The following is a 27384-nucleotide window of genomic DNA, read 5'->3' on the forward strand; positions in this document are numbered from 1 at the left end:
AATGGCGGCTTAAGCTACACCTTCCCCTCCTTACCCCGCAGAGCAATGGCGACTTTTACGCGCCGTCATGTGACGTCGCATTCTACAAGCGAGCGCTGTTGAGTGTGACGTGTCAAGACGCCCAAGAACGCTATGCGCGAGGCTGTGGAGCCGCGGTCCGGCTACGGATGCTGCCGGGTCGATTAAGCAAGGTAATTCCGATTCCCTCTCCGCGCGCTCGCTGCAGCCCCGAGTGGTTGCCTAGCAACTGAGCCAGCTTGCCCGTAGGAGCGCGGGCCCTGTCTTTGTGGGCCTGGGCGAAGGTGCGCCCTTCCTGTGGTGGAGGGAGCAGGCATAGGGCTCCCTCCCCAGGGACGTCCCCACAGCTGCGCCCTTTGGCACGGTCCTCGAGACCTGGGAGGGGACCTCTGCGGCCTCCAGTTGCTGCTGCTTCGTCTTCTCTTGTGGCGTTTCTGTGCCTCAAGAGCCCCTTGACCAGGTGGAAGTTCACCAGGGGAAGTTTTCTCTCTAGGAGTGGGAGGGAAACGCTGCAGCTGTTGGATGTTTTGCCCGCCATGCAGCAGTTCAAGGCATGGAACTGTGCCAGAGGGCGGGGGGGGGGGAGGGAGTGACTCTGCCCTTAAATACCTGAGCTAATGTAGTTGGGTGTGTGTTTGTGATTCGCATACCCCCCTCTAGGGTTTTGGCAAAAGGCGTATTGGGGAGGATTTTGAGAAGGAAGTGCTCTCGCATAATGAGCTTTGGGAAGGGATGTATATTTAGGATTTTAGGCCTACCACTAAAAACTGCATTTCTGAGTGCAAGGCCTCTTGGTAGTTGTGGAAAAGAAGGGTGCCCTTTGGTTCCCACCCCCCTTGCCCTTCCATGCAGGGTGCTTCTAGTGGAGGATTTAATGAGACTATTAGTTTGTTGCTTTATGATTTATTGAAATAAAAGGGGGTGAGGGAATCCTTCCCTCAGCCTTCCCTAATATGATACTGGGGGGGAAATGCTGTGACGTTTTAGGGCAATTGTTGTAGGTATGGCTGTGGAAAGTTATTAAGTGGTTAGTAAAGGTACAGTAAAGGTAAAGGGACCCCTGACCGTAAGGTCCAGTCACGGACGACTCTGGGGTTGTGCGCTCATCTCGCTCTATAGGCCGAGGGAGCCAGCGTTTGTCTGCAGACAGCTTCCGGGTCATGTGGCCAGCATGACTAAGCCGCTTCTGGCAAACCAGAGCAGCGCACGGAAACACCATTTACCTTCCCGCTGGAGAGGTACCTATTTATCTACTTGCACTTTGACATGCTTTCGAACTGCAGGAGCAGGGACCGAGCAATGGGAGCTCATCCCCTCATTGTGGGGATTCAAACCGCCGACCTTCTGATCGGCAAGCCCTAGGCTCTGTGGTTTAGACCACAGCACCACTCGCGTCCCAAAGGTACAGTAGAATCATAGAATTATAGAACTGCAGAGTTAGAAGGCACCCCAAGGGTCATTTAGTCCAACCCCCTGCAATGCAGGAATCACATCTAAAGAATCCCTAATGGATGGCCATCCAGCCTCTGTTTAAAAACCTGAAATGAAGGAGAGTCCACCACATCCTGAGGTGTACATGCCAGGAATTTCTTCCTTACCACTGTGGGTTAGGCCTCAGCTTCTTGAGCATGCTGTTATTGCTTAATGAATGTAATAATACTGTGGTAATTACTGATTTGGCCATATGGTACTCTGAGCTGTGTATCCCTGAGGTTACATTAATGCAACTCTCTTCAAATGGTAACAGTATTCTGTAGTGTTAACTCAAAAAGCTACAAGTGTATTCCTTTAAGTTTGCTAAGAGGAAGTTGTTCAATCAAGGAGAGATCACTCTATTTCTTACATGTTGTTGCAAATAAATGGTGCTGCAGTGTTAAAAATGGTGTTAAAGTGAAATAATTTTTCCTCCTTCAGTGGTTTACATGAGATTCATTGTTATCTTGTCCTATAAAAAACTTTTCATTTGACTCCTTTGAAATTTTATTGACTGTCAGTGGGATTGCTAAATGTAGTTTGATTTTAAGTGCAATCCTTTGTATATGTACTCAGAAGGAAGTCCCAAAGAATGAGTTTGTTAGTTTATTTAAAGCTATTTATACATTGGTTTTCAGCTAAGTAAAACCAGAGTGGTTCACAAAATATAATAGGATAAAATACATATTAAAACCATTATAAAATTATACCCACTGCAGCCAGCAATAAATACTATTTCAAGCTGGGTCTGATTTATGGAATATAGGGTTCTTTAATTGTTATGTATTGTTACTTTTCCTTATTTTATGCTCTGCTTTATGTTTATGCTCTTAAAATTTTGCAAGTTGCTTAGGAAGTCCTTACGTAGCAAGCAGTTATTAAAATGAAATAATAATAGCAAAGGTTGAGGTAAAGAGCTAAGTCTGAAGCAGGTGTTGAAATCCAGCACAATCTGCACCAAGCATATTTCAAGGCAGAAGGAGTTCTGTGAAATGGATGCAACCACAAGAAAGGCCCTTGCTTAGATTCCCGCATTCTGTGCCACAGCCAGTGGTGACACCATTAGAGAGCCTCCTTTGATGATCTTTACAAACAAGTATGGTAGGTCTGTATGGAAGCAAATGCTCCTTCAGATATCCAGGCTCCAACTTGTACAGTGGTACCTCTGGTTACATACGCAATTTGTTTCGGAGGTCCGTTCTTAACCTGAAACTGTTCTTAACCTGAAGCACCGCTTTAGCTAATGGGGCCTCCCGCTGCCACACAATTTCTGTTCTCATCCTGAAGCAAAGTTCTTAACCCGAGGTACTATTTCTGGGTTAGCGGAGTCTGTAACCTGAAGCGTATGTAACCTGGAGCGTATGTAACCCGAGGTACCACTGTATTGGCAATACAATGACTGATTTCTAGGTGGGACTTGCTCATAGGTAAGTGTGCATATGATTTTAGCTTCAGTGTTTCTCAGAGATAGGGAACCTATAGCCCTCCATATGCTGTTGAATACCAGCTCCCATGAGCCTCAGCCAGTCAGGTACAACTGTAGTTCTAGTCCTGCAACATCTGGATAGTAAGTTACAGGTTCCCTATCCTAGCCTTAAAGTATGGGGCTGTCTTCCACCTTTCAAGATACGAGTATTGAGACTGGAAACGTGAGCATAGCCTAGTGAAAATATGGTTCAGAGCTATGGCAGCTGCATTTGTGGTTATAGCTTCAAAGCAATGGAGATTCAGATGGGACCTTGGAGTCAACCCTTAGTCACCATGAGGCAAACAGGCAAGTGGCTGATTACAACCTATTTTATTGTAAATAATGAAAAATAACATAAGTCCGTTGTTAATGCAAGCCCCTTTTAGGTTGCTGAAAGGACTGCCAGTCAACACAATTGAACACATTATTAAATAACAGATTTCAGCCGTTATACTTGCCTATGTGGGCTTATGAAGAACAACATAATAAAATGTTAGCTAGACAACTGTAATATCTGCCAGTATTGGCACATGATTTACTGCCTTCTGTGTATCACTATGTACCATAATACAGGCTGTCTATCCACAGTATTACCGTATTTTTCGCACCATAGGACGCACCGGACAATAGGACGCACCTTGTTTTAGAGGGGGGAGAACAAGGAAAAAAAATTATTCCGCTCTCTGCCCAGTGCCCCTTCAGTGAAGCGGCAGGAGGCGCTGCGCAGAGAGTGGGAGAATTTCCCCCCTCTTGTTTTCCCGCTCTAAAACAAGGTGCCGTTTAAGGTGCGTTCAGGCGGCTACCTTGGAAGGTTCCTTTTGACCTGCTCTTTGGGGCTGGCGGGGGGAAGCCCACCACCAGCCGCAAAGAGCAGGTCAGGGAGCAGCGGAAAGGCGCAGCGGAGAGGCTGCTGCCATAGTCACGCGTCACTTCTCCAGCTGGGAGAGGGTCGCGGGGCTATGGCTTCTTTAGCCCCGCACGCGCTCTCCCAGCTGGAGAGGTGACGCGCGGCTATGAAGGCTCCTGCCATAGCCGCGCATCACCTCTCCAGCCGGGAGAGGGTCACGGGGGGCTGCTTTAGCCCCGCGCGCGCTCTCCCGGCTGGAGAGGTGACGCACGGCTATGTAGGCTCCATGGGGCTATGGCGTCTTCGCTCCATAGGACGCACACACATTTCCCCTTCATTTTTGAAGGGGAAAAAGTGCGTCCTATAGAGCGAAAAATACGGTATTTTAAAAGCAATTGTCATGCATCCCATTACTTTATTTATTATGTTTCTGAGAAAGCCAAAAGTTTTTAAAAGGATGTATTCATACACATCTCAAATTTAAATAGGAAAAAAATCATTCAAACATAAACATAAGGACACTAAAGGAGAAACCTTATAATAAGGAAAAGGATTTTGCTTAATAATACTTTGTTCAGCATTCCAGCAGTTTCTAAGCCATTTCCATTCTTCTCCAAACACATCAATTTTGTTTCTCTTCTCTAACACAAAAATATATTATGTAATTTTATTCATGGTTTCTTTGCCCCATAATTTTCTAGACCATTCTTTCAGAGATGGAAAAAGAAATTGTCTCCTTAGTTTTCCAGTACAGTATGTTGCAAATAAAAGTATAGCTGTAACAGTGCCCTTTTCTTTCAGGAATAGTTGTTTCAGAAAACCTTTAGGCATAATCCTAAACACACTCCCAAGGGAGTAGGCCCCACTGAACACAATGTGTTATTAAACTTAATTTTTGGTTTGGAGAAATATGAGCTTAAGTATATTGTTATATTATTAGCAGAATGTGTGACCAATAAGTTTTCTGTTCTTACACACATGTCCCCCAACAGTCTGCAAAACCCACCTTTCTTTCATCTTGCTTTGAACTTATTTCGCTACCATTAGAGTGTTAGACAACACTGTGATAGTAATTTATTGAAATTGTCTGAGTACTAAATATTTTCACCCAAATATATTTCTGTAAGATTACTGACAGCTTAACTTTTCGGGTCTCCCATCACTCATTTATATATATATTTCCGGACCCTCTTCTGTCCTGATATGTAAGCCACCCTTACTCTGAACCAACTTGCAATGCTTCTTCAACACTTTGCTGTGTATGATTCATTTTCTGAGGGGCAAACTAGATATGGCAGTCTTTGCCTTTAACATACAGATTTTTAAAAAATGCTATTAGCAGCTGAATGGCTGATAAATATTGGGATGGAGGAGATGTGGAGGGAGAGTTTACCCATTTTCTGCTTTGCAGTTACAATGGAAATAATTTCATGAAAACCTGTAAAGTTCCCATCGGCACTTTGGGAGCTATCCCTTAATGCAGAGAGCACATCTGGAGAATGCTCCACATCTGCTGTGATCCCAGTGATTTTCAGTCCCCTCCCAAGTGGATGGTTAGTACATTTTAAGAGGAGTTTAAGTCAGACACACATTTAACATTGCATAGTTTATCCCTGAGCAGAGGCCAATTTAGCCACACATTTGGAGGTATAATGCCAAGGAAACTGACCAAGTGATTGAGGAGTGGTGCTCCAAAGCAAATATGGAGTGCTGCAGCCTGTGAAGATGTCCTCACTCTCTTGAGTGGAGCTGTCTTCCGCACAGAAAAAGACGGGGATGATTATACACGTAGGAGCTCTACTTGTGGGTAGCAGCGCATATGGTAGTCTGTCTCAGAGGGAGCATTTTAAACTGTTGCTATTATTTCACACACTGGCAAATCCAAGTTATGCAATTCAAGTTGATGAGGACTCTTGCACAGCAAACCCACTCTTTCCCTCAAATCAGACATTTCACAATAAGGAAAGTGATTGGATGCACCGGAAAGTGGGGAATGATGATTGCTTGACGTCATGTAACTTCCCCGTATATTAATCAAAATGAATGCTCGGTAAGTAGCCAACATCTTCTAACCTCCCCACAATCTTTGTGCATATTAATAAGGATAAATGCTCAATAAACAGTTCATCTGGAAGCAACCAGAGTATTTCTAAAAGTGCAAGATGTAAGAATGGAGATAACAGGATAATAGCATTCTCAAATGATATACATAATAGAGGAGCAGCTCACAGGCGAATTTAATCCACAAGCACATTTTATATCATGCAATGAGGTATGAGCACGGTTTCACTTAGAACCCCTTTGACTAATGATATGAGATAGGGCTGTAGCTAAATACAGCTTTGTGCTACTATCATCTGGTAATACATGGAAAACAGCTTGCCGGTTTTAGGGAGGCTTATCTTTTGGAAGAGTGACTAATTTGCCTTTGCATAAATAGGAGTTCAAAGGAAATGAATGCTGTTTATCCAGGATTTAGGGAAGATTTTGTAAAATAGATCTAGTCCTGTGAAGCTCTAACCACCTCCAGTTCCCTAGTATTTGGGATTTATTTATTTTTTTGTATCTCTGGTCCTAAAATACAAAAACCTACTGAGAGAAAAGGAGATTCTGTACTAGCTTTATACGTTGCAGAATTGTTTCAAAATAACAGAAATTGCATTATATAATAAGGTCACCAGAATTATACTTTGTTTTCTCATGTAAGATTAATTTTGATTTATGGAAATTTGGATAAGGATAGGAGGAAAAATCTCTTTCTAGTTATAATAGTATTAAGACTGAACCCATGGACTTTTTTATTGTAGGAAATTTGTTTATACGGTATGCAATCTTGTAAGTGAACTGTTGGAACACATGTTGCATCTGAATTACAGGCCATTTAAACTGACAGATGTGCAGTTAAACTATTTTAGCCTCATGAACAAAACCAGTCTAGTTCTAGTGTCGTACAGAACACACCATTACATTGCCTTTTAAAAATTGTTTTTATTAAAGGATTTTCATGGTTAACAAGGGTACATACAACGTCTCTGTTTTCAGAGGTATGTGCCTGTAGTGGTGCAGCCTCTCCAGCATTTAGGTGAGGTTCCTGGGTGTATCAGCGCCAGCTTCCAAGGTGTTAAAGGTAGAGGTAAAGGGACCCCTGACCATTAGGCCCAGTTGCGGATGACTCTGGGGTTGTGGCGCTCATCTCGCTTTATTGGCCGAGGGAGCCAGCGTACAGCTTCCAGGTCATGTGGCCAGCATGACTAAGCCACTTCTGGCGAATCAGAGCAGTGCACGGAAACGCCGTTTACCTTCCCGCCAGAGAAGATTTTTATCTACTTGCACTTCATGCTTTCAAACTGCTAGGTTGGCAGGAGCAGGGACCGAGCAACGGGAGTTCACTCCGTCACGGGGATTCGAACTGCCGACCTTCTGATCAGCAAGCCCTAGGCTCTGTGGTTTAACCCACAGCGCCACCCGCATCCCGAGGTGTTAGGTACCATCTATAAATTAGTTTCAAAGTCAGTTCTCTTCTTTTGGTTGAGATGGACTTAAAGGATGGTTTAGACCATAGTTTAAACAGAGTTTTGAACACAGTTTTGTAGGGTTTGAGTAGTAGTTTGTATATTGTGGATTCCATCCCCTTGCTGTGTCCCTCTGTTAGAAGTTTATCGAAGGTGTTCAGAGTCCTTTGACTGCTGGGTTATTTAAGAAGGTGTGCAGTTGGTGTTGGGTCAGCCAGGGTATACAAACTAGGGGACACCTAGTTTCCCCTAGTTTGTCTTTTATTTTTTGTGTTAGTATGGGTTTGTCATTTTTGTAGAAGTCTGTTAGGCTGTGTAAAGCTTTGGCTTGCCATGTTTTTGTTTGGAAGCTGTAGGTTGCTTGGTGGAATAGTGGGTGGTGGGCAGGGGGGCTAATGGGGTTGGGGGCACTTGACCTGCTTTCTCCTTCCATACTTTAAGCATAGATTCTGTGAACCTATTTAGTGTTGTGAGCATTTTCTTTAGTTTGTTTTCGAGGAACGGATACACTGGTACTTCCAGTTGCATCTCTCTCCATGCGCAACCATTGTTTTCTTTTAAAAAGCTGACAAAAATAGCTTTGTGTTAAACACTTTGGCTGGCGCATTCATAATGCTTCTTAATCATTCATAATGGTTAAGAATTCATGCGTGCCCCACAGGTTCAGACACAACTTTCTCCTCTTGTATGCGAATTTTCCTCTCCCTTTCATTTTCAAAGCTTAACCCATGTTACATCTGTACTGTATCAAACTGCAATTTGCAAATATGTTTCTAACCATGGTTGCAAACTGGCTTGGCACTAACCATTGTTAAACGTGGGTTTGTGAGCTGTGGTTTGAGCTAAATGTGGCTTTGTTTCATTAATGGCATTTAAAAGTAACTTGCTACTATTCATTCTTAGGGCAGTGTTTTGTACTGCTATGCATTAGAAATTGGGCAGGCAGACTATGTTATTCAGTGAATAAGTGACATATTTGCATTTGATCTACAATTTTGGGCTGGCTTGGCAGCTATGTCAAAAAAATTAGTTGCCCACTCCCTGCCTATCATTCATCTGCCACCTTCTTTCCAGCTGACATCCGTCTTCCACCCACTGGCCTTCCCAAGGGAAAAGAGAAATGTACATGCGGTTGAGTGTACTTGAGTGCTGCTGCTTTAATGTACTTGCAGCATCTTCAGGGAACAGCATGCAACCCTGGAGCTGGGAAGCAGTGCAGATGACAATTCACAAACTGTGATAATCCTTGCCCAGCTCTCCAGGTTGACCGACTTTAGGGTGGTGCCCAAGTGGAATTGTGGGAGTCTGTAGATACCAAAAGCATTCTGTTTGGTAAGTTTCACAATGCTCTCCTAGTTTTATGAGTACTTCAAAGAGAAACTTGAGTGTTTCTTAATTACAGTTTGGGATATTTTACAAAAAGACTGCCTAGTAGGCATTTTAAATGCCTGCTATGAGTTATTACTAGAGATACCTTCTGCATTATGAATGTTTTAATAAGCTCTTCCTGTTTTCCACATATTATGAAATATCATATATCTCGCAGCTAGGAATAATATCCAGCTAGGAGCAAATCCCATATGCTAAGAGCAAACTCATTCCCCAACTTATGTAGCCCCCAAAAGCAAAAGAGGAAGGTATTGGCAGGCTCTGTGTTTAAAGGAGGGAGGCTAAGTCAGCTCAGTGTACCATGCGATGCTGGTTGACTGCTGGAGGTGGGGAATGCAAACTAGTGCGGAGGGGAAATGGAAAGGACTGTTCTGGAATAGGCCATGAATAGGCTGGCTAGAACTCTGAACAAGAGCACTCCACACTGCAATATTTGTTGCAGGAGTTATAAATGAATGCAAGCAGGATGACAGCCAAAGCAAGGACACTGTGAAACAGGAGGGGAGGCACCAGCATGTTCAGGAGAACCCCAATGTTAGCAAAAAATTCTTAGGGACCATTCGGTCTCCACAAAACAGTTCAGTTAAGGCTGAATATGCTTAGTGGTCACTCATTGAGTGAGTGAATGGAAAAGTGGGTGAAACAGAATAGAGCAGCCTGGATGAGGCTATGGCTGGCTGGAATATTGTACAGAAACACTTTACAACATTTTGTTGCAGGGCCCACTTACATATATTTCAGTGGTGATGCAGTTTTGTGGTTGGAACAATTTGTGACTGCTCTTCTTCCCCCAGTTGTGGTGACAGAATTACTTTTGTGATGGTTTGCTAAATGCCATATGAATATAAGAAATAGGATTAGGTGCATAGGAAGTCAGATCCAACTAGCTCAGTTTTGTGTACAGTACACTGTCTGGTTGTGGCACTCCAGAGTTTCAGATGGGATATTCTCAGAGGTTGAACCAGGGATTTTACTAGAACCCTGAAATACACTTACTGGAAATGTAGTGAATGAAAGCAAAGGTAAATCAAACTCTATATGTATGTTCTGTTTCAGATTTTCCTTGTGCCTGCTGGCAATGTCCATGATCCTGTCTGCCTCGGTGGTCCGTGTGAGAGATGGACTCCCTCTATCTGCTTCTACTGATTATGAGCAAAACGTTGGTGTGCAGGAGTGCCAAAAATACTTCAAAACTATTGCAAAGAGACTTTCTCAGCTTCCTGATAGATGCACACTTCATGCAGGACTGTATAACCTAAAGTAAGTTTTATCTGGGATTTTATCTTGTTTTATATACAACTGTTGGCTGCTATAATAGGGAGTGAAACAACTATTTGCTTGGGGGGGGAACTAGGTTAGCTTTAAGTGCTGATGTATTTTCATAAATCTTAACTATGAAGGCATTTGTACAACTGCTTCATTCCTCATATATGTACACACATAAATTGTGGTAATCCTCAGAGATCCTGTTTTGCATTCCACTGCCATGAGACAGGGCCTTTTTGGTGGTAGCATCTCAACTGTGGAACTCCCTCCCAAAGAAGGTTAGACTGGCCCCATATCTGATATCTTTAAAACAAGAGGTTAAGACATTTTTCTTCTGCCAGTCTTCTAGTTATTTTAAATTTGTCTGTTTGGATCCCCATTTTTGTGGGGAGAGGAGAATCTGTTTTATGTAGCTCTTCAATGCTCCCCAGTTTTTAATTGTAATGAAATTTTAATTGTTATACAGTAAAATAAATATTGTTTCAGTATTGCTTAATAATAACAATAACAATAATTTTCATCCCACCTATCTTACTGGGTTGTCCCCGCCCCTCTGGGGGGCTTCCAGCACATATAAAAACATAGGAAAACATTAGACCTGAAAGAGCTGCCTTCAGATGTCTCCTAAAAGATATATAATTACTCATCTTCTTGACATCTGCTGGGAGGGCATTTCACAGGGTGGGAGCCACTACCGAGAAGGCCCTCTGCCTGGTTCCCTGTTGCTTCACTTCTTGCAGTGAGAGAACTGCCAGAAGGCCCTCGGTGCTGGATCTCAGTGTCCAGGCTGAACCATGTGGGTGGATATATAAGGCATATAACGGCAGACTAATCAGAAGGCAAATCAAGTGATTATCTTGATATAGTGGTCTGACATAAACCCTAGTATATCATAGGCAGCCAAGCCTTGGACTACCCTTCTGGAAACAGAGATGCTTTTCCTTTGAAGTGTTTATGAAATGAATCTAATGGGGCAAAATATGCTGTGGTGGGAGCAGTAGTGTGATGTCATAGCACATTATGCCATTTTGTTCCATTGGCTGTTTACCTTTAGTTTTTGAAGCATATCAGTTGGGACTTCACCTGCTGAGAGTTTTTCTTTCATTTTCCTACAGACTTCAATATATTTTGTGTCTAAGACCATGAGTTTGTTGGCAGTGCTTTTTCTTTTTGTCCAATAGGTTATAGAAAAACCCAGCATGCCTTATGCACACCTAGATGGACTATGTTTATCTGGATTAAATTACAGCAGTGTACAGCAGCCATAAAACCATGTGTATCTTTAAGCTGAAAACATAAATTTCAAGCCTTTCTCATTGCCTTCATTTTTCTTGTACCAAAACTATACTTTGGAATGGTTTATTTGTGTGTGCGCTACAGTGTGTGTCTGTTTCATGATCTTAATAATTAAGTGGGCCCTAGACCAAATGGGGAATGAATTATTTGTAAGTAGATGCAAATGGAGTTGGGGAGAGAATCAATATTCACAGTTCAAAATTAGATAATTCATATTATTATCTGATGTGTACATTTCTGGCACTGACCTTTATAAACAAACTTCCCTAAGAACTCTTGATAAATCTCTGGTGTTTAGTATATCAGTCTAATTATTTTTAAAGTGTCAGATGTACAGTATGTACCTAAAATTGTCCTAGAATTATTGTTTTGAATTGCACAAGGAATGATGAACTAATGCAGTGTTTTAACAGAATGTTTAATATATAAAGAGTGTAAGCATATGCCAGAATTTCAATTAGATCTGGGGAGTTTTCCAGCTTCTGATGAGTTCCTTTAATGCGATCACTGAATACTGACGAAGGAGGATCATTGCTAGGGCAGGATTTCATTCTCTGGCTCATAAAGATAATTCTGAAGAGCTTTTTTGTTTTGGGTTTTGGAATGAAGATGTCCTTTTATGCACAACCAATAATTAAAACATTCAGAGGTTAAAGATGGGAAGGCCACCTGCCCTCTTTGATCTGTTTCCTTCTTCCCACTTTAGAGAGGAAAAATCCTCGTACTCTTCTGCTTTTTACTTGTGGTGGGACACACCCGGGACCTTTTCCTCTTGAAAACAATGTTACAATTTCTCATGAATATTGATGCTTTCATTACACTCAGAGCCATTTTTCTTGTTCTTACAGCAGAGAGCTGATCTAGTCAAGCTGTAGATGCATAAATTTAATTCTGAAACATTAAACACATTTTAAAATGTTTTTATTCTGTTTTGTAGTTTTATTAGTTCCTTGGGAGTGAGTTACATGATGCTCTGCACTGAAAATTACCCCAGTGTCCTGGCCTTCTGTTTCCTGGATGAGCTTCAAAAGGAGTTCATCACGACATACAACATGATGAAGACAAATACAGCTGTTAGACCATACTGTTTCATTGAGTTCGGTAAAGAGGATTCACCACTTTCTTTAATGATGGACTTGTTTTAGATCATATATATATATATATATATATATATATATATATATATATATATATATATAACTGTAACATATCTTTCCACCCCAAAGTGTTCGAGGTGGCTTACAAAAAGCTTTTTTATTATTATTACTCAGCTGACACGATAAAATTAGCAGTTAAAATCTAAACATAACCACTGTTTGAGCCACAAACCTTTACTGTGATATATAGTCCATTCTTCCAGCACCTTTCCAAAAAAGAGAGAGAGCTTTCACCTGTTTAATGACATTTTAAAGCGGTGGGTTTAGGTAGGTCTTCCTAGGAAGGGAGCCAGAGGTGATGCCACAACCAGGAAGGATTTTTATTTTTTTGTGGAATCACAGGGTGGAATTCATTGTGTTATGTATGAGATATGTTCTGTATGCAGGCATTTCAGCTTGCCAGATGCAACAGTCCCACCTCTCCTCCCCCTGTGTGCTGTGTTGGGGATTCCCCCAATTTCTTAGATTCCAGATGCCCTAAGAATATGTCGAAAATGAAGAAGCCTATGGGCTTTCCCCTTTAAGCACGTATTTTGCTCTTACATCTGTATAGTCGTATGCTTTTGTTGGGAAAGAAAGTTCATCATTATGGATGCTGTTAATTCTCATATTATGTATGTCAAAGTAAAACAGGCTTGTTTTCAGAACAAGCTCTTGTTTTATTTTGTAAGAATATATTCTGAATTGCATGAAAAGCTAAACAAAATGCAATTCATTAATTATATTAGCCCTACTTTCAGGCTTGTCAGTGCATGAGTCATTAGTTTATTTATAATTAGATTCCTAGCGCTTAATTTTTTGGTGCTGCAAAATTAATTAGCCCATGATATATTAGTTATAAAGTAGCAACAATATTAAAACCTTCCACAATGGATGTAAGAATTCCAAATAATGAATTTAAATGTGTATCAGAGACTTAGATTGCCCATAAAGCCATGGGGTCTCAGATGATTTTATTAACATATGTCTAAAGGGGTTTTGTTTTAATTTTACACAGATAATTTCATTCAGAGAACCAAGCAGAGATATAACAACCCACGGTCTCTGTCGACAAAGATAAACCTTGCTGACATGCAGACGGAAATCAGGCTGAGACCACCTTATCAAATTTCCTTGTCTGAATTGGGTTCAGCCAATGGGTATCCACATGTACCTCTTCCAGAATACAAAGGTACTGGGAAAATATCTACAGGTGAGTTTGTTTCCTTAAACATAATTTTGCTTGGAAGATTCAAAACCGGAGCAATTTGCTTATACCAGTCTTGTAAATCTTGGGACCAAACTAGATGTCATTCTTGTTGTTTAGCCAGTCTTAAAATAAAATAAATGGCCATTGCAATGGGCCTATTCCGGATCAGGACTGTGGCATGGAGAGACTACTTTAACCCTTTGCCCCTGCTGCTTTCCTGATTAGAATCTCTCCCACCCACAACACAGCACCTTCAGTTTGCAGTGGGAGGAAAGGTCCCATTGTTTCCCTCAAGGTCAAATGACATGTCTAATTTGATCCTAAAATTTTGCTAAGTCTGAGGTCTTGCTAATGGCTCCACCATTGTAACATTCCACTCTTGTAACAATCAACAATGGCATTGTAATGGCATTCCACTCTTGTAACAATCAACAAGCTTGAATTTGTGAATATAAGTAAAAAGCCACTGCAAAATTTCACTTGTCTCTAGAATATGTGATTCTGGATTAGAACGATGGACGTGAATGTAGGGAGGAAGCTACATTTAACTATGAAGCTCACTGAGGTTTGATGGAAATTGTTATCTCATATAATCTGTTTATTCCGACATGTTTGTTTTAGAGTAAAATACATGTAGAATAGAAATCTGTATTTTTAAAAAAACATGTTTCTTGCAAACAACAACTAAGCTGTGCACAGATTAGTGTGTTCCTTCCAGAGTTTGGAAACAGTGATGCTCACACAGTCTAGTTTTCATCTTCTGGAGAAATTCCCTTTGTCGCTGCTGTGCTTTCTCTGACTTTATGAACTGCTTTGGAGAGCCTTTTTCTGCTGCAGCTGTTCAATGCAAACAACATGGAATGACACCCCTCTCAATATTAATGTTCCAGCTCATTAACTTCATTGTTGGCACCTTTACACTTCACTGATTTAAACAGAATGATTTAAATATGGTTCAGTAACCTCATTGTCACTCTCTCTGTGTTGCCTAGACTACTGTGGATTTTGCCCTGTTTTTTCATATTCATTTTCTGTCACTTGTTGCGGAATAGCACAGTAACTGCTTGTACACACATTCACTATGAATTGGCAGACATTTGTGTGTACCGTTGGCTCTCCAGTAGCACCGATGAATGTCTGAATAAATGCTTATTTTCAGCCACCTCCTCTGCATCTTTTAGCGTCAGTATAGTTTGTAAGAGAATTGTGCAGTGGGCCCTTCCCTGGATTTGCCAGTGAAGCTAGAAGCTTTCATACTTAGCCTACCTCTCCTTCTGCTTCACAGTGCCCCATTTAGCAAATACACTAAGGCACTAAGCCTATGTACATTTACTTGGGAGGAAGTCTATTAGGATTGATTGGACTTCCTTGTGAGAAACAAAGGAGTGTCTGATTAAGGGGCTAAAAGTGCTGGAGGAGGATAAACTGACAATAGTTTTTGGAAGACTTTTAGGAGATGAAAGGACCCCATTCATTGCCTCCTAGAATACCAATTATGGGTATATTACTTTTCATTTTTTTGTAATATTCCACATTGCTGTCAATTAAAAATATGGAAAAGGATCAGGCTGTCAACTTCTGTGCACTTACTTGCAAGTAAGTACCATTGAGCCCTACTTCTGAGTAAGCATGTTTAGGGCAGAAAAGCAAACTATGAGAGCCCTATTTCAAGGGTGAGGCTTAACTACTCAGTGGCTAATTGCAGACTAATTTCACCAGCTAGTTCTACATTTTGGAGATTTACAGCTGTGCTCCCACAATCCAAGCCTAATACTGAAGAACTTGGGTGCATTAGTTCAAAACTTATTTTTAACCAGGCCTTGGAGAGTTTCAGTTTTTGCTCATGCAAAATATATTTTTTCCAATGTGCTCTGAGAGTTATGCTTCTTCGGCTTGCTGTTATATATTCTCTAAGCAAGTACTCAGTTTAAAATAAATGGAAAGGGAGTCTCTTAAGCTTATGAGTATTTTCTCATTTAAGTTACAGAATCTTGAGCAGGAAGACACTGAAAAATAGCATTAACATTTTTGGCTCAAACATTAAGGAACACATCTTTAAATATTGATAAGTGTTTTTTCCCCTCTGCCTTCCAGCCCCTCACCAGCGACTGGAACCTGTGACTTTGTCAGGGATTGTTTCCTTTCTACTCAGCCTTTTATGTGGGGCTTTGAATTTAATTCGTGGTTTTCATGCCATAGAGAGTCTTCTGCAGGTACTGTAGCAATGTTTATGACTTTGTAGCAGGGGAAAACAAAAGCCCAGTCTTGGAAGACCTACCTATCAATTTCTTTTTTTAAAATGCTCTTGCAATAAGTGGTAGAGTTAAATCAATCTCTGAATATTGTTTGGATAAGGAGAAACCCCTCTTTTCCCACAGAGGGCTGGCAACTATGGCCTGCAAGCTGGGTTTGTCCTTCTGAGCTAAGCTGTTTGACATCTCAGCTGGTGGAGCAATATATCTTTCTGTTACTGACATGTTTCAGACCTGTGTCGCTAGCTTTTTTTTGTAGGGAAGCTGAGCCAGTAGAGAAGTCCAGAATGTTTCACATGTAGACTTTAATAAGATTCTTTGAGTTGGTCTAGCTATTAAACTTTACAACAGAAGTTGGTTTTCTCTGGTGTGTTTCTGACCACCCCATCATTTCTGGGCCGTTTACATGGTGAGTTTGCCTGCCTGCCGTGGATGTCAATGACATTCATTGCTGATGGTGGAGGAAGCTCTCAGTGTGATAGCACTGAATCATGTGACAGGTTGTTTGGGGACAAGCAGCTTTCTGTGGGGATGTTGATCCACATGGCCAGTGAACTGTTCTCTTGCATCAGGGAAATCCATGATGGAGTACCTTCTCTCAGTGAATCCCTTTAGAACACAGGATTGCTGCAAATACTCTCTGTATTGAGAGGATCATAGAAAGATGATGTGAGAAGGATCTGGGAAGTTCTACTGTTCACTTACAGCAATCCAAGCTAAAGCTCTGGATGCACTAGTTAAAACTGTTCTTTCCTATGTTCTCCACTCTGGGAAAATGTTTTGGAGGACTGCACTACACATTGGGAGCTCCTAGAATCATAGAGTTGGAAGGGACTCAGAGGATTCTAGGCCAACCCCCTGCAATGCAGGAATTTGCAGCTGGGCCTTATGGAGTTATCAGCTCCATGTTCTAACCAGCTGAACTAAATGGCAGGTGTGAGTTCTAGTCCCATTTCAGATGAATTGCATCACCTTTTCTTTTCAATTCAAATGTAAATGTTTTCAGTGAAATTTAAAATACACTTTTGAAAAGTCATTTTGAACTGCACACACTATTCTGGATTTCTCTTCTGGCTCAGGATACTAAATTATAATATAATACGAAAGTAATAAATGAATGTTATTACTACCCATGCAATGGTTATAACAAATGAGATGTCCTTGAGGTCTTGTTTCATTTTTCAGTATTCCACTAAGCATGTAACATAAAGTTATATTGACTTGTACTCTATAATTGCCCACAGATTACAGTTAGAAATTACACCTTCCCCATTATCATTGAAGAACCTTCTGATTTGCACGCAATTCTAGTCTTTATTGCTCTTCCTTTTGAAAGCGGTCTTCAACAGCCATTGTTGTCTTTTCACTTTCTCATAAGGAACTCATATTTCAGTTAAGAAATAGTGTGCTGCTTGTGTGTAACAATTGCTTTTGTTATGTGCATACATGTTCTGGTACGTCAGGTTTTCTGTAATGTGAGAAACAAACCAAAATCCATTGGAACCCATATCCCCCAGATCCAAAGCTCCTGCTCATACAACTGTTAGATATTACAACTTAAGGAGAGTATATTGTATAATATTTAGCTGCCATCTGTGTAAATACTGCTTTGTGGGTTTTCTTCATTAACCGTTTACTTTTTACTTTGCAGGAGCTGAGCACCACCTAGTGGATGCATGTGATGGCAGCAGATCAGTCTCTTTAAATGTTGATCTGTGGCAATTGCTGAAAATGGGCTGGACATTTTGCTTGTTTTAAGAGAAAAAGGGGCACATTTGTGAGAGACGCTAAGGCCCTACACCAGCTTACCTCTTCATAGTCTGTCTCCTGAATTTTTATTTCCAAGTGTTTCTACTTAGTCTGGCGATTGGTGGGGACAGGCTGCAGGGAGATAAAAAAATGGATGGGGGGGAGGAGTTTAGCACTTGTCACCCATGTACCCCATTTGCTCTTAAAATGAGATCTCTGCTGATCTGCATTTAAAGAGAGGAAGAGTTTTCCCCCAATGATAGCTGTTGTACATTGGGGAAAAAGTGGTCCAGTGGGAATATTTCAGATACCAATTTCAGTAAATGCAGGATAACATTAATTTGATGGTGAACAGATGGCAATACTCACTTGATTTTTGCTAAATGAATGTAGACATACCTATTTAGCTATTACTACTTAAGCAATTCAGTTAAATGTGTTTTACTGCCTTGCATTTATCATGACCCAAGTGCTGGCTGCTTGGCTGACACTGGGACCAGTTGTGCAACTTCCGTTACTAAATAAGGACACCAATTGTTTCCCCAGAACGACAGAGAGGACCTCAGCTATGTTATTGCCTTTTTCCTCGGCACGGCAGCTTGTTTATATCAGGTAGGATCTTCCTCTTACAAGTCTGAAGGATTTTTTAAAAGTTGTAATCCCTTTCTGCCTTAGGGTATGTTGTATCATACCTTGTGAGTCCAAAATTAAATGAGTGTAAATAGATTTATTTCAAAGTTTCCTTCTGAGTTCGGTTGGTAGTGGGTGAACTGTACTGCAACTCTAGTTTAGCCTTTCTGGACATTTGCATTGAAGTCTACAAAGTACGTAGCTGGTGGATTGCAACAGAGGCTTGACTCCCGCACATTGTCACAGTAGATAAGTATCTGAATTTTGGGCAGGGAAAACTGAAGGTGGTTGGGCCTAATGTGGAGCTGTTTGAAAATATAGAGCTGCCTTATAACAAATCAGACTATTAGTCAATGTATCCACAGATTGGCCCTGATTTTCCAGAGTCTTTCTGAGCCCTATCTGGCAATTTCTGCATGTGAAGTGTTCTGCCCTTCCCCACAGATGTTATCTCATAATATCACACAAACTAGTCCATGATGAGGCATAACTTAAATCAAACTGGGCTTTTATTCTGGAATTTATCGGACAGAATGACAGATTGTTGCCTGCATTTTTTGGTTAAGATTTCTTAGCTTGCAGAGCTTGTCTGAGGCCCAGGGTGAGAGTATTGTTAGAATCAAGTTATAAACTCAAACAAAAAAGCACCTGGTCCCAGGTGGAGGCCCCTGGCTAAGACCCTGAGGCTCAGTGTACCTGGCCACCCACAGGCCTGCTGAGAGAGCATATTGTATCTTCTTAGTGGAGATATTTGTTGCTTCAGGTAATATTTAATCAAAATAGCTCGTAACAGACAGCTTACTTTCAGCTGCTGTGGTATTTTATTTATTTTAAATATTTATTATTATTTTTAAAGGGTTATATAAGATTCATATGGCTCATAGAAGACTCTTGTGTAGACTTCAACTGCATCTCCAAGATGCAGGGGGCCAGGACAGATGTTCAGAAATTGGATCGTACCTTCACCTATGGTAGGGTGTTACTAGAGTGCACAAATTTTGGGCAACGGTAATTTGATAAGATATTAAAATGCCACAGCAAATGGTAGATTTAAATTGAAAGCCATAGCTTTTGTCAAGGGAGCTCACACTTTGGAGGTAACATTTGCACTCACCTTCTTACCTTTGTTGAGTGGAAAGGTATGAAAGGAGCCTCTTGGCACATTAGCTGGATGCTGCTTGCTATAGAAATATGAGACAATTCAACAGGTTACTTACATGCTTGTGACTTTTTTCCCCTTTGCAGTGCTATCTGTTTGTGTATTGCACAGGCTGGCGGAACATCAAATCCTTCCTAAGTTTTGGCTTAATCTGCCTATGCAACATGTATCTCTATGAACTACGCAACCTCTGGCAGATCTTTTTTCATGTGACTGTGAGCGCTTTTTCAACGTTACAGATCCGATTGAGGCAGCCACAAGGGAAGGCCCCTGATTACAATGTGTGATGGTTGTCCTCCAGCAAGTCTCAAGGCAAACTTGATCCAAGCAGTATTCCTCTCAGGAATGAAACACTTTTCTGCAAGACAGACGCTTCCCATAGTCTAGGGCATTAATGACAGAGAAATTCTTCTTCAAAGAAGAGCTGGAAATGGTTCGGGACCCTGTTGCGGGACAAATGAAAACCCTGTGCAGGAGAATGTACCTCAAGGGCAACGTGAGAAGTTTGGAGGGGCAGCATGAAAATTCCACATCCAGAAGTATGAAAATGGCAAGGAGCTTGTTCTGCATATCAAGTGATTCCTTCAGTCCCATACCAGGTTTGCCTTTGTGAGATAGTAGAAAAGGCTGAAATAAAAGGATGGTGTTGCATATTAACAAACTGTTCAATATGAATGAATTTCTAAATGCGAGATTATTGGATGCACGTAAGTTTAATGGTGTGTGTCTGCATTTTCCTTAATTAAAATCTAACCCAGAACCATCTGTTCATGGGGATTAGTTCCTGGGCCCCAAAGGCCTACCATCTAGTGCAGTGCTCATTCTGAATTGCTTTGTTTCTACCCCTCCCCAACTTTTTCTGTGTAATTTGCTTTGAAAGAAATTTGGAAAGTGACCTCTCTTCTGCAGCCCCAGTAGCAATCTCTAATGCTTTTCTCTAACGCTTGAAGGATGAAAAGAAATTGACTAGCCTCATCTAGGAAAGAGCCTAACTTCTACTAATTTCAATTTAATTGTCTAAGAAAAACTTCTGGGAACAAAGGAAATTAAAAGTACTGGTTGTGAACAACAGATCTATTGTAGAAGAGGTGAGCAACCTGACAGAATCCTACAGTGGACCAAAATAGCCTGCCATCAGCAGACCAATGAGGGAGTGTGATGGTTATTCATTTCCACCCTCCTCTAACCCTCTGGAGCAGATTTTGGGTTAGCTGCAGGGAGGGAGATTGGGGGGGGACCCATGTTTCCTTCCCTATTTCATTGGTGGCCACCTTTGCTGACTCAATGAGCCTCCCTCATTTTGAGGATTATCACTGGATACAACCCTACTAATCTCACCTTAATGAGAAAAGTAAACCTGCTGGATTGCATTGCATCCTGTATGTTAAGTAGCAGCCATGAGAACAAAATGCCTTCACAATGAAGGTAGTTGCAGAAGTTTCCTCATGTCCAGATAAAAGTTGTTGAGGGTTTGTGAGGATTTTAGCAGCTGGGGGTTCAAGAGATCTGTACTGTTCCACTGCCATTCTAAACGCACGTCAGTCATGAGATGAGGAAGCTTTTCTCCCAGAGACAAACTTAAGATTCAAGAGAAGCCTGTTCTATGTTTATGCTTGCATTTAATAAACTCAACAATCTACTCCCACTGATCTAGGCACAAGCTTTCAGTGTGAAAACTTTCTGTAGAGATTCTAGCAAGAAAGTGATGATGCCAGACTGAAGTTATATTGTCCTACCTACCACATCTCTAATGTTTTATGATCATCCTAGGCTTTAATTGTAAGATGTCACCTACACAAAAGTGGTAGTTTTTTTCAGTAGGCAATAAGATTGTCTAGTCTTAGTTTTACTATGAATCCTAAGCTGCTTTACGCACTACAATAACTTCTAAAGCATTATTTTATAGGACAATAGTGAGTGGGCAGAGACTACCCAATCAGTATACTCCCGCACTACTTGGAACACCCCTGCCCTTGAATTAGATGCTGTACCGCAGAAGTGGCTGACTGTTTTTGTCCCAGCATCAATTTTTACCCTTGACTAACCTCTGGACAGTGGCCACCCAAAACCATTGCATGCACACATAGGAGCTCCCTCATCTACATAGATCAGCAGAGGAAGGGTTAATCACCCTCTCCCTGCTCATCAAATGATTGCTAGGGAGATTTGCACCCACATCAGAGTGGTGAGCTCTACCCACTGTAGTGCTAGGTCTATTTTTTTCTTTCTGCCACTGCTGCCAAAATGGATGAAGCTTATTGGGGGGAAGGGTAGAGGCAGATCAGGCCCTAGATCTGGAGGTCAGGCATTATTTTGAAACCACATGCAAGTAATGTGTGAAATACCCCAAGTATATTTGTTGTAGACCCAAATGTTAATAACAATACACACAAATTCTTCATTTATCATGATAGGCATACAAAGAGTCCTAAACTGGGTCTTCCAGTTGCCCTAGTCTAGTTGCTGTTCTTGTATGTTATGTTTTCTTTACCTTCATGATAATTTAAAATATAAGTAAAGGAACTCCTGCCAAATGAGGGAAAGACTCACTCTGGTTGCCATGGGATGCTGCTTTTGATGACTTTAGGCATCAGTTTCCTAGCTGCAAAATGGGAATCCTGATCATTTCAATGAAAATGTAAAGTGCTTTGTAGAATAAAAGTGCTGTATAAATAAATGCAGAAGCAGCTATAAGATGGTCAAGACTTCTGAAGTGAGGTCACTGCAACTTACATGGGGGTCTTTGTGGATTTTTTTTTAAATGAAAGTGTTTATCACAGCCAACACTTCAAGATTGGGACATTAATGATATATACTGTGGGGTGGTGGATACAGCTAGCACTATAGGCAACTGGAGCCTGCCCTAAATACTTTCATGTCTGTAAAGAGTCATAGCCAAGGGCTGAGCATGAAAATGTTCAGGGCATGCAACTCTGCTGAGGCTCTGACTTCTCCAAAAAGTAGTAAGCCTTCATTTTGGATTTCATACATGTGACTAGAAGCACTGACATAAAGTATGCTTACAGATGCATATTGCAGGCACACAATCCAAGGGTGAAAAGCTAGCAGAATTTGTTTAAGGATTAAAAAAAATCCCATCACAGAACACAGTGTTATCTATCATAAGTCCCATTATGTGACTGTGCTGGATTGTGGCCCAATTTTTGGGGGGGGGGGGCGGAACTAGGAAAGATGCTGAGAGTTATGCAATACCAAATGATTTAATTATCCTAACTGAAAAGATCTATATCTAGCAATCCCCCTAATGTTGTGTTATGTAATGGCTCCCATGCTTTCTAAGTGCAAATCGCGCTCATGACCATACTCTTAGCTAGCATGGAACATCTAAAATGTTCCTCATCTGTGCTGGAGACCACCACTGTGCTTGCAAAATTAACAACTAAGGGCAATTTGCCTGTCTGCTTTCCCCACTCACCTTAACAGGGATTAGCACAAGGAAAAGCAGCATGCAGGGACCCCACTGATGACTTAAATATGAGTTCAGGATGAGTTTCTCCCTTATTGTTGAGCCAGCAACCTTCCCACCCACTATCTAGAGACTACCTTCAGAGATATTGAGCACCTGTGTTATTATCTTAAAACAGAAGAAAACATGTTACAGTGATCGGAAAATATAACCAGTTGATTTCAGAATATTTTATACTAACAATATACTGCCAAGCACCATAATTTCAAACAGAGACTTACCATTCCAGTGAAGCAGATCCATATGTGGGTGAAGGCTCCTTTACATGCACAGGTAACATAGATTGAATCGGGCACTTCTACGTAAATCCAATTCCGCACCACGTTGCTCATCTGTACTGAATTACCCAGACCTGTATTTAAATGCAGATGGCTATGCTCTTGTGCACACACACACAAAACTACTAGCTCAATTAGTTGAGTAGGACTAGACCACAGCCTACTGCTTCCAGCTGCCAAAGTTCTCCCTAAAATACAGTTTTGTTGAATCTGACATACAAATGAAATATCCCAATCAGCTCCTTCATTTAGAACCAAGGGGCTGAGATTAATAACCACCTTCGCTGTATTCATCTGAATATTTTACCATTTTTCATCCAGTCGCAGAGAAGTGAAGAGAAACCATTGTACAAAGTCCATTCTCTTCTTTCTGTGATGCAGCAGGCACAAAATATCATCCAAAAATTCATACGTGAGCAGGACTATTTGTTGGGACAAGTTACACAAGTCTGGAGCTGCCCTTACTGAACTGATGAATCATACCATTGTGATGCACAAAATTCTATTGTCACTCCCGCCACAAAACATTAAATTACATTCCTACTTTTGTAGCTTTTAAAAAACAAACCAGACTCTAATGAATAAATAGAAACATTCACAAGTGAAACAGTGTTTTAATATAATTGTTAAATTACTTAAACAGATTGCAATTTCCATGGGAAATCATAACTGTATCACCTTTTGCAAGAGCCAGAAAAAAGACTGCATACCCCTTGAAATGATCCTGACACAGTCATCAATCACAGTCAGAGATACAGGTAACTGAAAACTGAATTGACAACACAATTGCGCAAGGTGGTCTGCTCAAATGTTAAGAATGCACATTTCAAAGCAGGAGGCAAACCTAAAACAAAATGATCCTATATTGTGCTATTAATTAAAATTTGGAAGTGGTAAATGACGGTAAGAATGAAGGGTGGAAGGTGATGAAGAACAAGCTGCAGTACTGTGTAAATAAAGACCTTTGCAAATCAAATGGCATTTCTTGAAAAGGTTCAAAAATATAGTACAAGGACAGACTTGGCAGTTTTCTAGGAATCCGGCAACTATACTATCCAAGGGTGTGCCCTAGTAGAAAGGGAGGGGATGAAAGGAAAGTGGGATGCTACTGACACTCTAGTCTGAAACAGTTTAATAGCAATATTACACATATCACTGAGACCATGGATTTTACCTTATTTTTTGGTCAAAGGTGACACTAACCCCCGCCCCCTCGCCAATGTCATAATTGCCAGTGCTGGGTAATCATTAGGTAATGGAAATTCTTCCCTGAGAAGAGTGGAAAAAGTATGTGTCAAAATGTTTGAGTCATTTTTGAAATTGCCAAATTCAATATCAAAAGTTTTCCCCTACTGAAATATAAAAATATAGGTTTTTATGCTTTTATACTTTTTAATAAAATATGAAGGGGACCTTGATTTTAAAAGTTGAAAATGTATTTAACTCACTTATACATTTATTAACAGTCCCCCTCTTTTTTAAAAATAAGTATTGTTCAGCAGGATAGGCCACATCAATATCTTTAGAGAATCAATCAATACATATGTTTTATTATGGGGGGAAAACTTGCCAAAGTTTTCAAACTGAAATTCATAATATATGAAATTGAATTCAGCTCCCACAATATCAATCCAGAAGAGTAAAATTTCTAGGTAATATTCAGCGGCACTTACTTGTACAGACAGTTGTTACATAAACTGTAAACATTCTTTCAAAAAGAAATTCTTGATTTGATTGTTGTTCCTCTTATGCTACTGTCCAGAGGCACACTGGCTTCAGGCATAATACCCTTGGTCAAATAACTTTCAGAATTTTGAATACACAATTTACCTATTGCATTCAGCTCCCTCTGACGTTAGGAATGAGCACAGCTGTTCTCATTCTTCCTATTTCATCTCTGTCTAACTGTAGGTTTTCCTCACTTCATTTCCTCTTTAAAAAAATCAGACTTGAGCCCCTGCATTATTACTATTACTTCAGCTTGTTTACTGGACTGTACAATATTTATTTGAAAACTGCCAAGTCTGCAACTCAGAGATAATGAAAAGAATATCACACAATTCTATAGCTTATGTACACCTCCCAATGTACCTGGCATCCGATCCAAAGAACTGTGAGCTCAGCAGAAGACTTCACACCCATTGCTGGACTCATGGAGACAAACATAGCTGCAGGGCAGAAACATCCCATAGCCCTGATCAACCTTCCAACAGGGAAACAGAAGTGCTTCAACTCAGCCTGGGTGCCCGTTCCCTTCTTCCTAACAGTGACTATCAGCTTCTTTGTCAAGGGCTGCCTGCCTGATAAGGGATTCAGGATTGTGTCAAGGTGCCTCTGCTCTTCTCCTGCCTAACAGTTGACAGATGCTTTGCTGGGTGCTCAGTTCTGGATATGAGTCTCCTTCAAACAGCTGTTCTGTGAACTTCACTACAACAGAGCTACACATAGATCGCTGTTGCTCCATTGGGGCAACTGTTTAATACACAGAACGTTCAAAATATAGAATTTTGGTGTATTTCTTCGATCTCATAATCTTCCATATTAAAAAATACAAAAAACTGCACCTCAAAACCAACAACCCTACACATTTCAGAGAAATCTCCCTGTGTTTCTCCATGTGTTTCACATTGGCAGCTAGTCTTTCATGTGTAAACCAAAATATGCTGAACAGAAGTGAGAAGGCCTCCTCATTTAATAAATATGCTTGAAGCATCATTTCCCCCTCCCCTTAAGAACTATTTCTCTCCTTTCACTTTCAGTATATCAGTTCTGGTAAAAAGAAGGAACCTCCTATCTGTGTAAGGGTAGGGATGGCAAGAGTACATAACAAGGCATCTTTTCCATTAAAAAACCATTACTGGTGATGTCATTAAAAAAGGCCCTTTTTGTAGAGCAATCATGGGTGGTGTTTTTAATTTCAAAAGTCCACTCAAACAGCTAATAAGAGAACAGTGGCACACTTCAAGGAGTTAACAGCATAGACCAGAAATACTATGGGACAGCACAGCCTTTCCAGAGTAATGCTGTTCCTTTTTGTCCTTTTGTTGCAATGAATCAAACTTTCCTTCAACCAAGTAAAAAACACTGTGTTGCTTCAAATAAATACTTAAATATCTTAAGTCCTGTGTAGCAGCCTCACTGAAGATCTCAAATCCACGTCTTCATTTCGAATTCCATTCAGCAAAAAATCTTTGGTCAATTCATTTACACTCAACCTAGAAAAAATCCACAGCAGTGCTAGGTAACTTCCGAATGGTGTGCCACATAGCCCAAACTGTGTCCCCCCCTCCCCCACTTCTTGCACACACTCCTGCTAGGAAGGCATCATATGAAATACTCAACTGTGCCTTGGTATTAGATTCGCTGCTAAGCAGCAGCAGATTTTTTTTGCTAACTCGTTGTATTTAAATCAAACTGAGCCATTCTTGAGTCATTCTTGCCCACTGCTGTTAACTTGCCAGTGGGGGGCCTTCGTTTAGGAAGTAGGTGGTCATTTCTCCTTTACCTTTGACCTTAACAACCCCTCGGCATTCTAGTTGATAGTTGTTGACTGTTAAAACTTGGTACATGTCTGTGGTCACCTGTGGAGTTTTAAAAAGAATGGATCAGAAAAGAGTTGAATAAATTGCAACTGACACAATTCAACACAAGTCTGGTATTCTCAAGCAGCGCTGATGGAAGAAGCGCTGTCATTTCACTAAAAATTACTATGATTGCACCCATAAGAAAAAGGGCTGATGACATTAAAAGTGAATTTCAGATCATTTCAGAGAAAGACTCATCGTGTTCACACGTCCCCTTGGGCTCCTAAAAGTACAATGGCAAGTCAGAGACATGTGAGTAAGGAGAAGGAATAGGTGAATCTATCAATTTTGGTTTCTCTCAGTATTTTGTTTTTCAGCTTTGACAATGCCAATCACCTGTTGCAGAGGACAAGAGACTGGATCAAGTTTCTCATTCTCTTCCCACCCTGTAAGAATGATCCATGTTAGCTTGAAATTGGGCCATCTCTCTCAAAGAGATAATAAACAGTGTGGACTATAACTGCGTGAATAACGTACTAGGTTGTTCAAAGCTAAGTGTTCAAAGCACAGTATCACATAGGTATGTATCTCTGGATCAGAGCAAGGTGAATTATCCCATCTTCTGGTTATTGCTCAGCAAGAACATGAAAATACTTCCGGGGAGGGGGGGTTACAAAAGAAGAAACAGAT

The 27384-nt window shown here is 40.9% G+C and overlaps 2 protein-coding genes and 1 long non-coding RNA gene across 8 annotated transcripts in view; 1 reads left to right on the top strand and 2 right to left on the bottom strand.

The window, feature by feature from the left end:
- The first annotated feature begins 82 nt into the window (after positions 1-82).
- Positions 83-24728, top strand: SEC22A (SEC22 homolog A, vesicle trafficking protein). 3 transcript variants are annotated; one of them, XM_053404001.1, is made up of 7 exons: positions 83-191; positions 9764-9967; positions 12207-12370; positions 13424-13618; positions 15710-15828; positions 18163-18228; positions 19492-24728. In XM_053404001.1, the coding sequence occupies exons 2-7, from the start codon at positions 9786-9788 to the stop codon at positions 19690-19692; spliced, it is 927 nt and encodes a 308-aa protein (XP_053259976.1). In that variant the 5' UTR covers positions 83-191; positions 9764-9785; the 3' UTR covers positions 19693-24728. The 3 variants fall into 3 exon arrangements, with proteins under 3 accessions (XP_053259976.1, XP_053259994.1, XP_053259984.1); XM_053404019.1 differs by having other exon boundaries at positions 19645-24728; XM_053404009.1 differs by lacking the exon at positions 83-191 and adding an exon at positions 369-478.
- Positions 15564-19495, bottom strand: LOC128421357 (uncharacterized). Its single transcript, XR_008332295.1, has 2 exons — positions 19369-19495; positions 15564-17335 (listed from the first exon to the last, which is right to left on the bottom strand). It is a non-coding gene; the product is annotated as an uncharacterized LOC128421357 (long non-coding RNA).
- ADCY5 (adenylate cyclase 5) overlaps positions 23765-27384 on the bottom strand; it is a 177789-nt gene continuing 174169 nt past the window's right edge. For all 4 annotated transcript variants that reach the window (XM_053403988.1, XM_053403971.1, XM_053403979.1 and 1 more), the window contains one exon: positions 23765-26751. In XM_053403988.1, the coding sequence (XP_053259963.1) occupies positions 26620-26751 (132 nt within the window). In that variant the 3' untranslated portion in view covers positions 23765-26619. The remainder of the gene's footprint in view (positions 26752-27384) is intronic.

The sequence above is a fragment of the Podarcis raffonei genome, chromosome 1 (assembly GCF_027172205.1).
Source record: "Podarcis raffonei isolate rPodRaf1 chromosome 1, rPodRaf1.pri, whole genome shotgun sequence".
NCBI classification, from domain to species: Eukaryota; Metazoa; Chordata; class Lepidosauria; order Squamata; family Lacertidae; genus Podarcis; species Podarcis raffonei.

Excerpts from the sequence above, each read along its gene's own strand:
- SEC22A (XM_053404001.1), top strand. The coding sequence starts at position 9,786 with ATGTCCATGATCCTGTCTGCCTCGGTGGTCCGTGTGAGAGATGGACTC. Across the intron at positions 12,371-13,423 it reads ATACTGTTTCATTGAGTTCG|ATAATTTCATTCAGAGAACC; the intron begins GTAAAGAGGATT and ends AATTTTACACAG. Across the intron at positions 15,829-18,162 it reads CCATAGAGAGTCTTCTGCAG|AACGACAGAGAGGACCTCAG; the intron begins GTACTGTAGCAA and ends TTGTTTCCCCAG.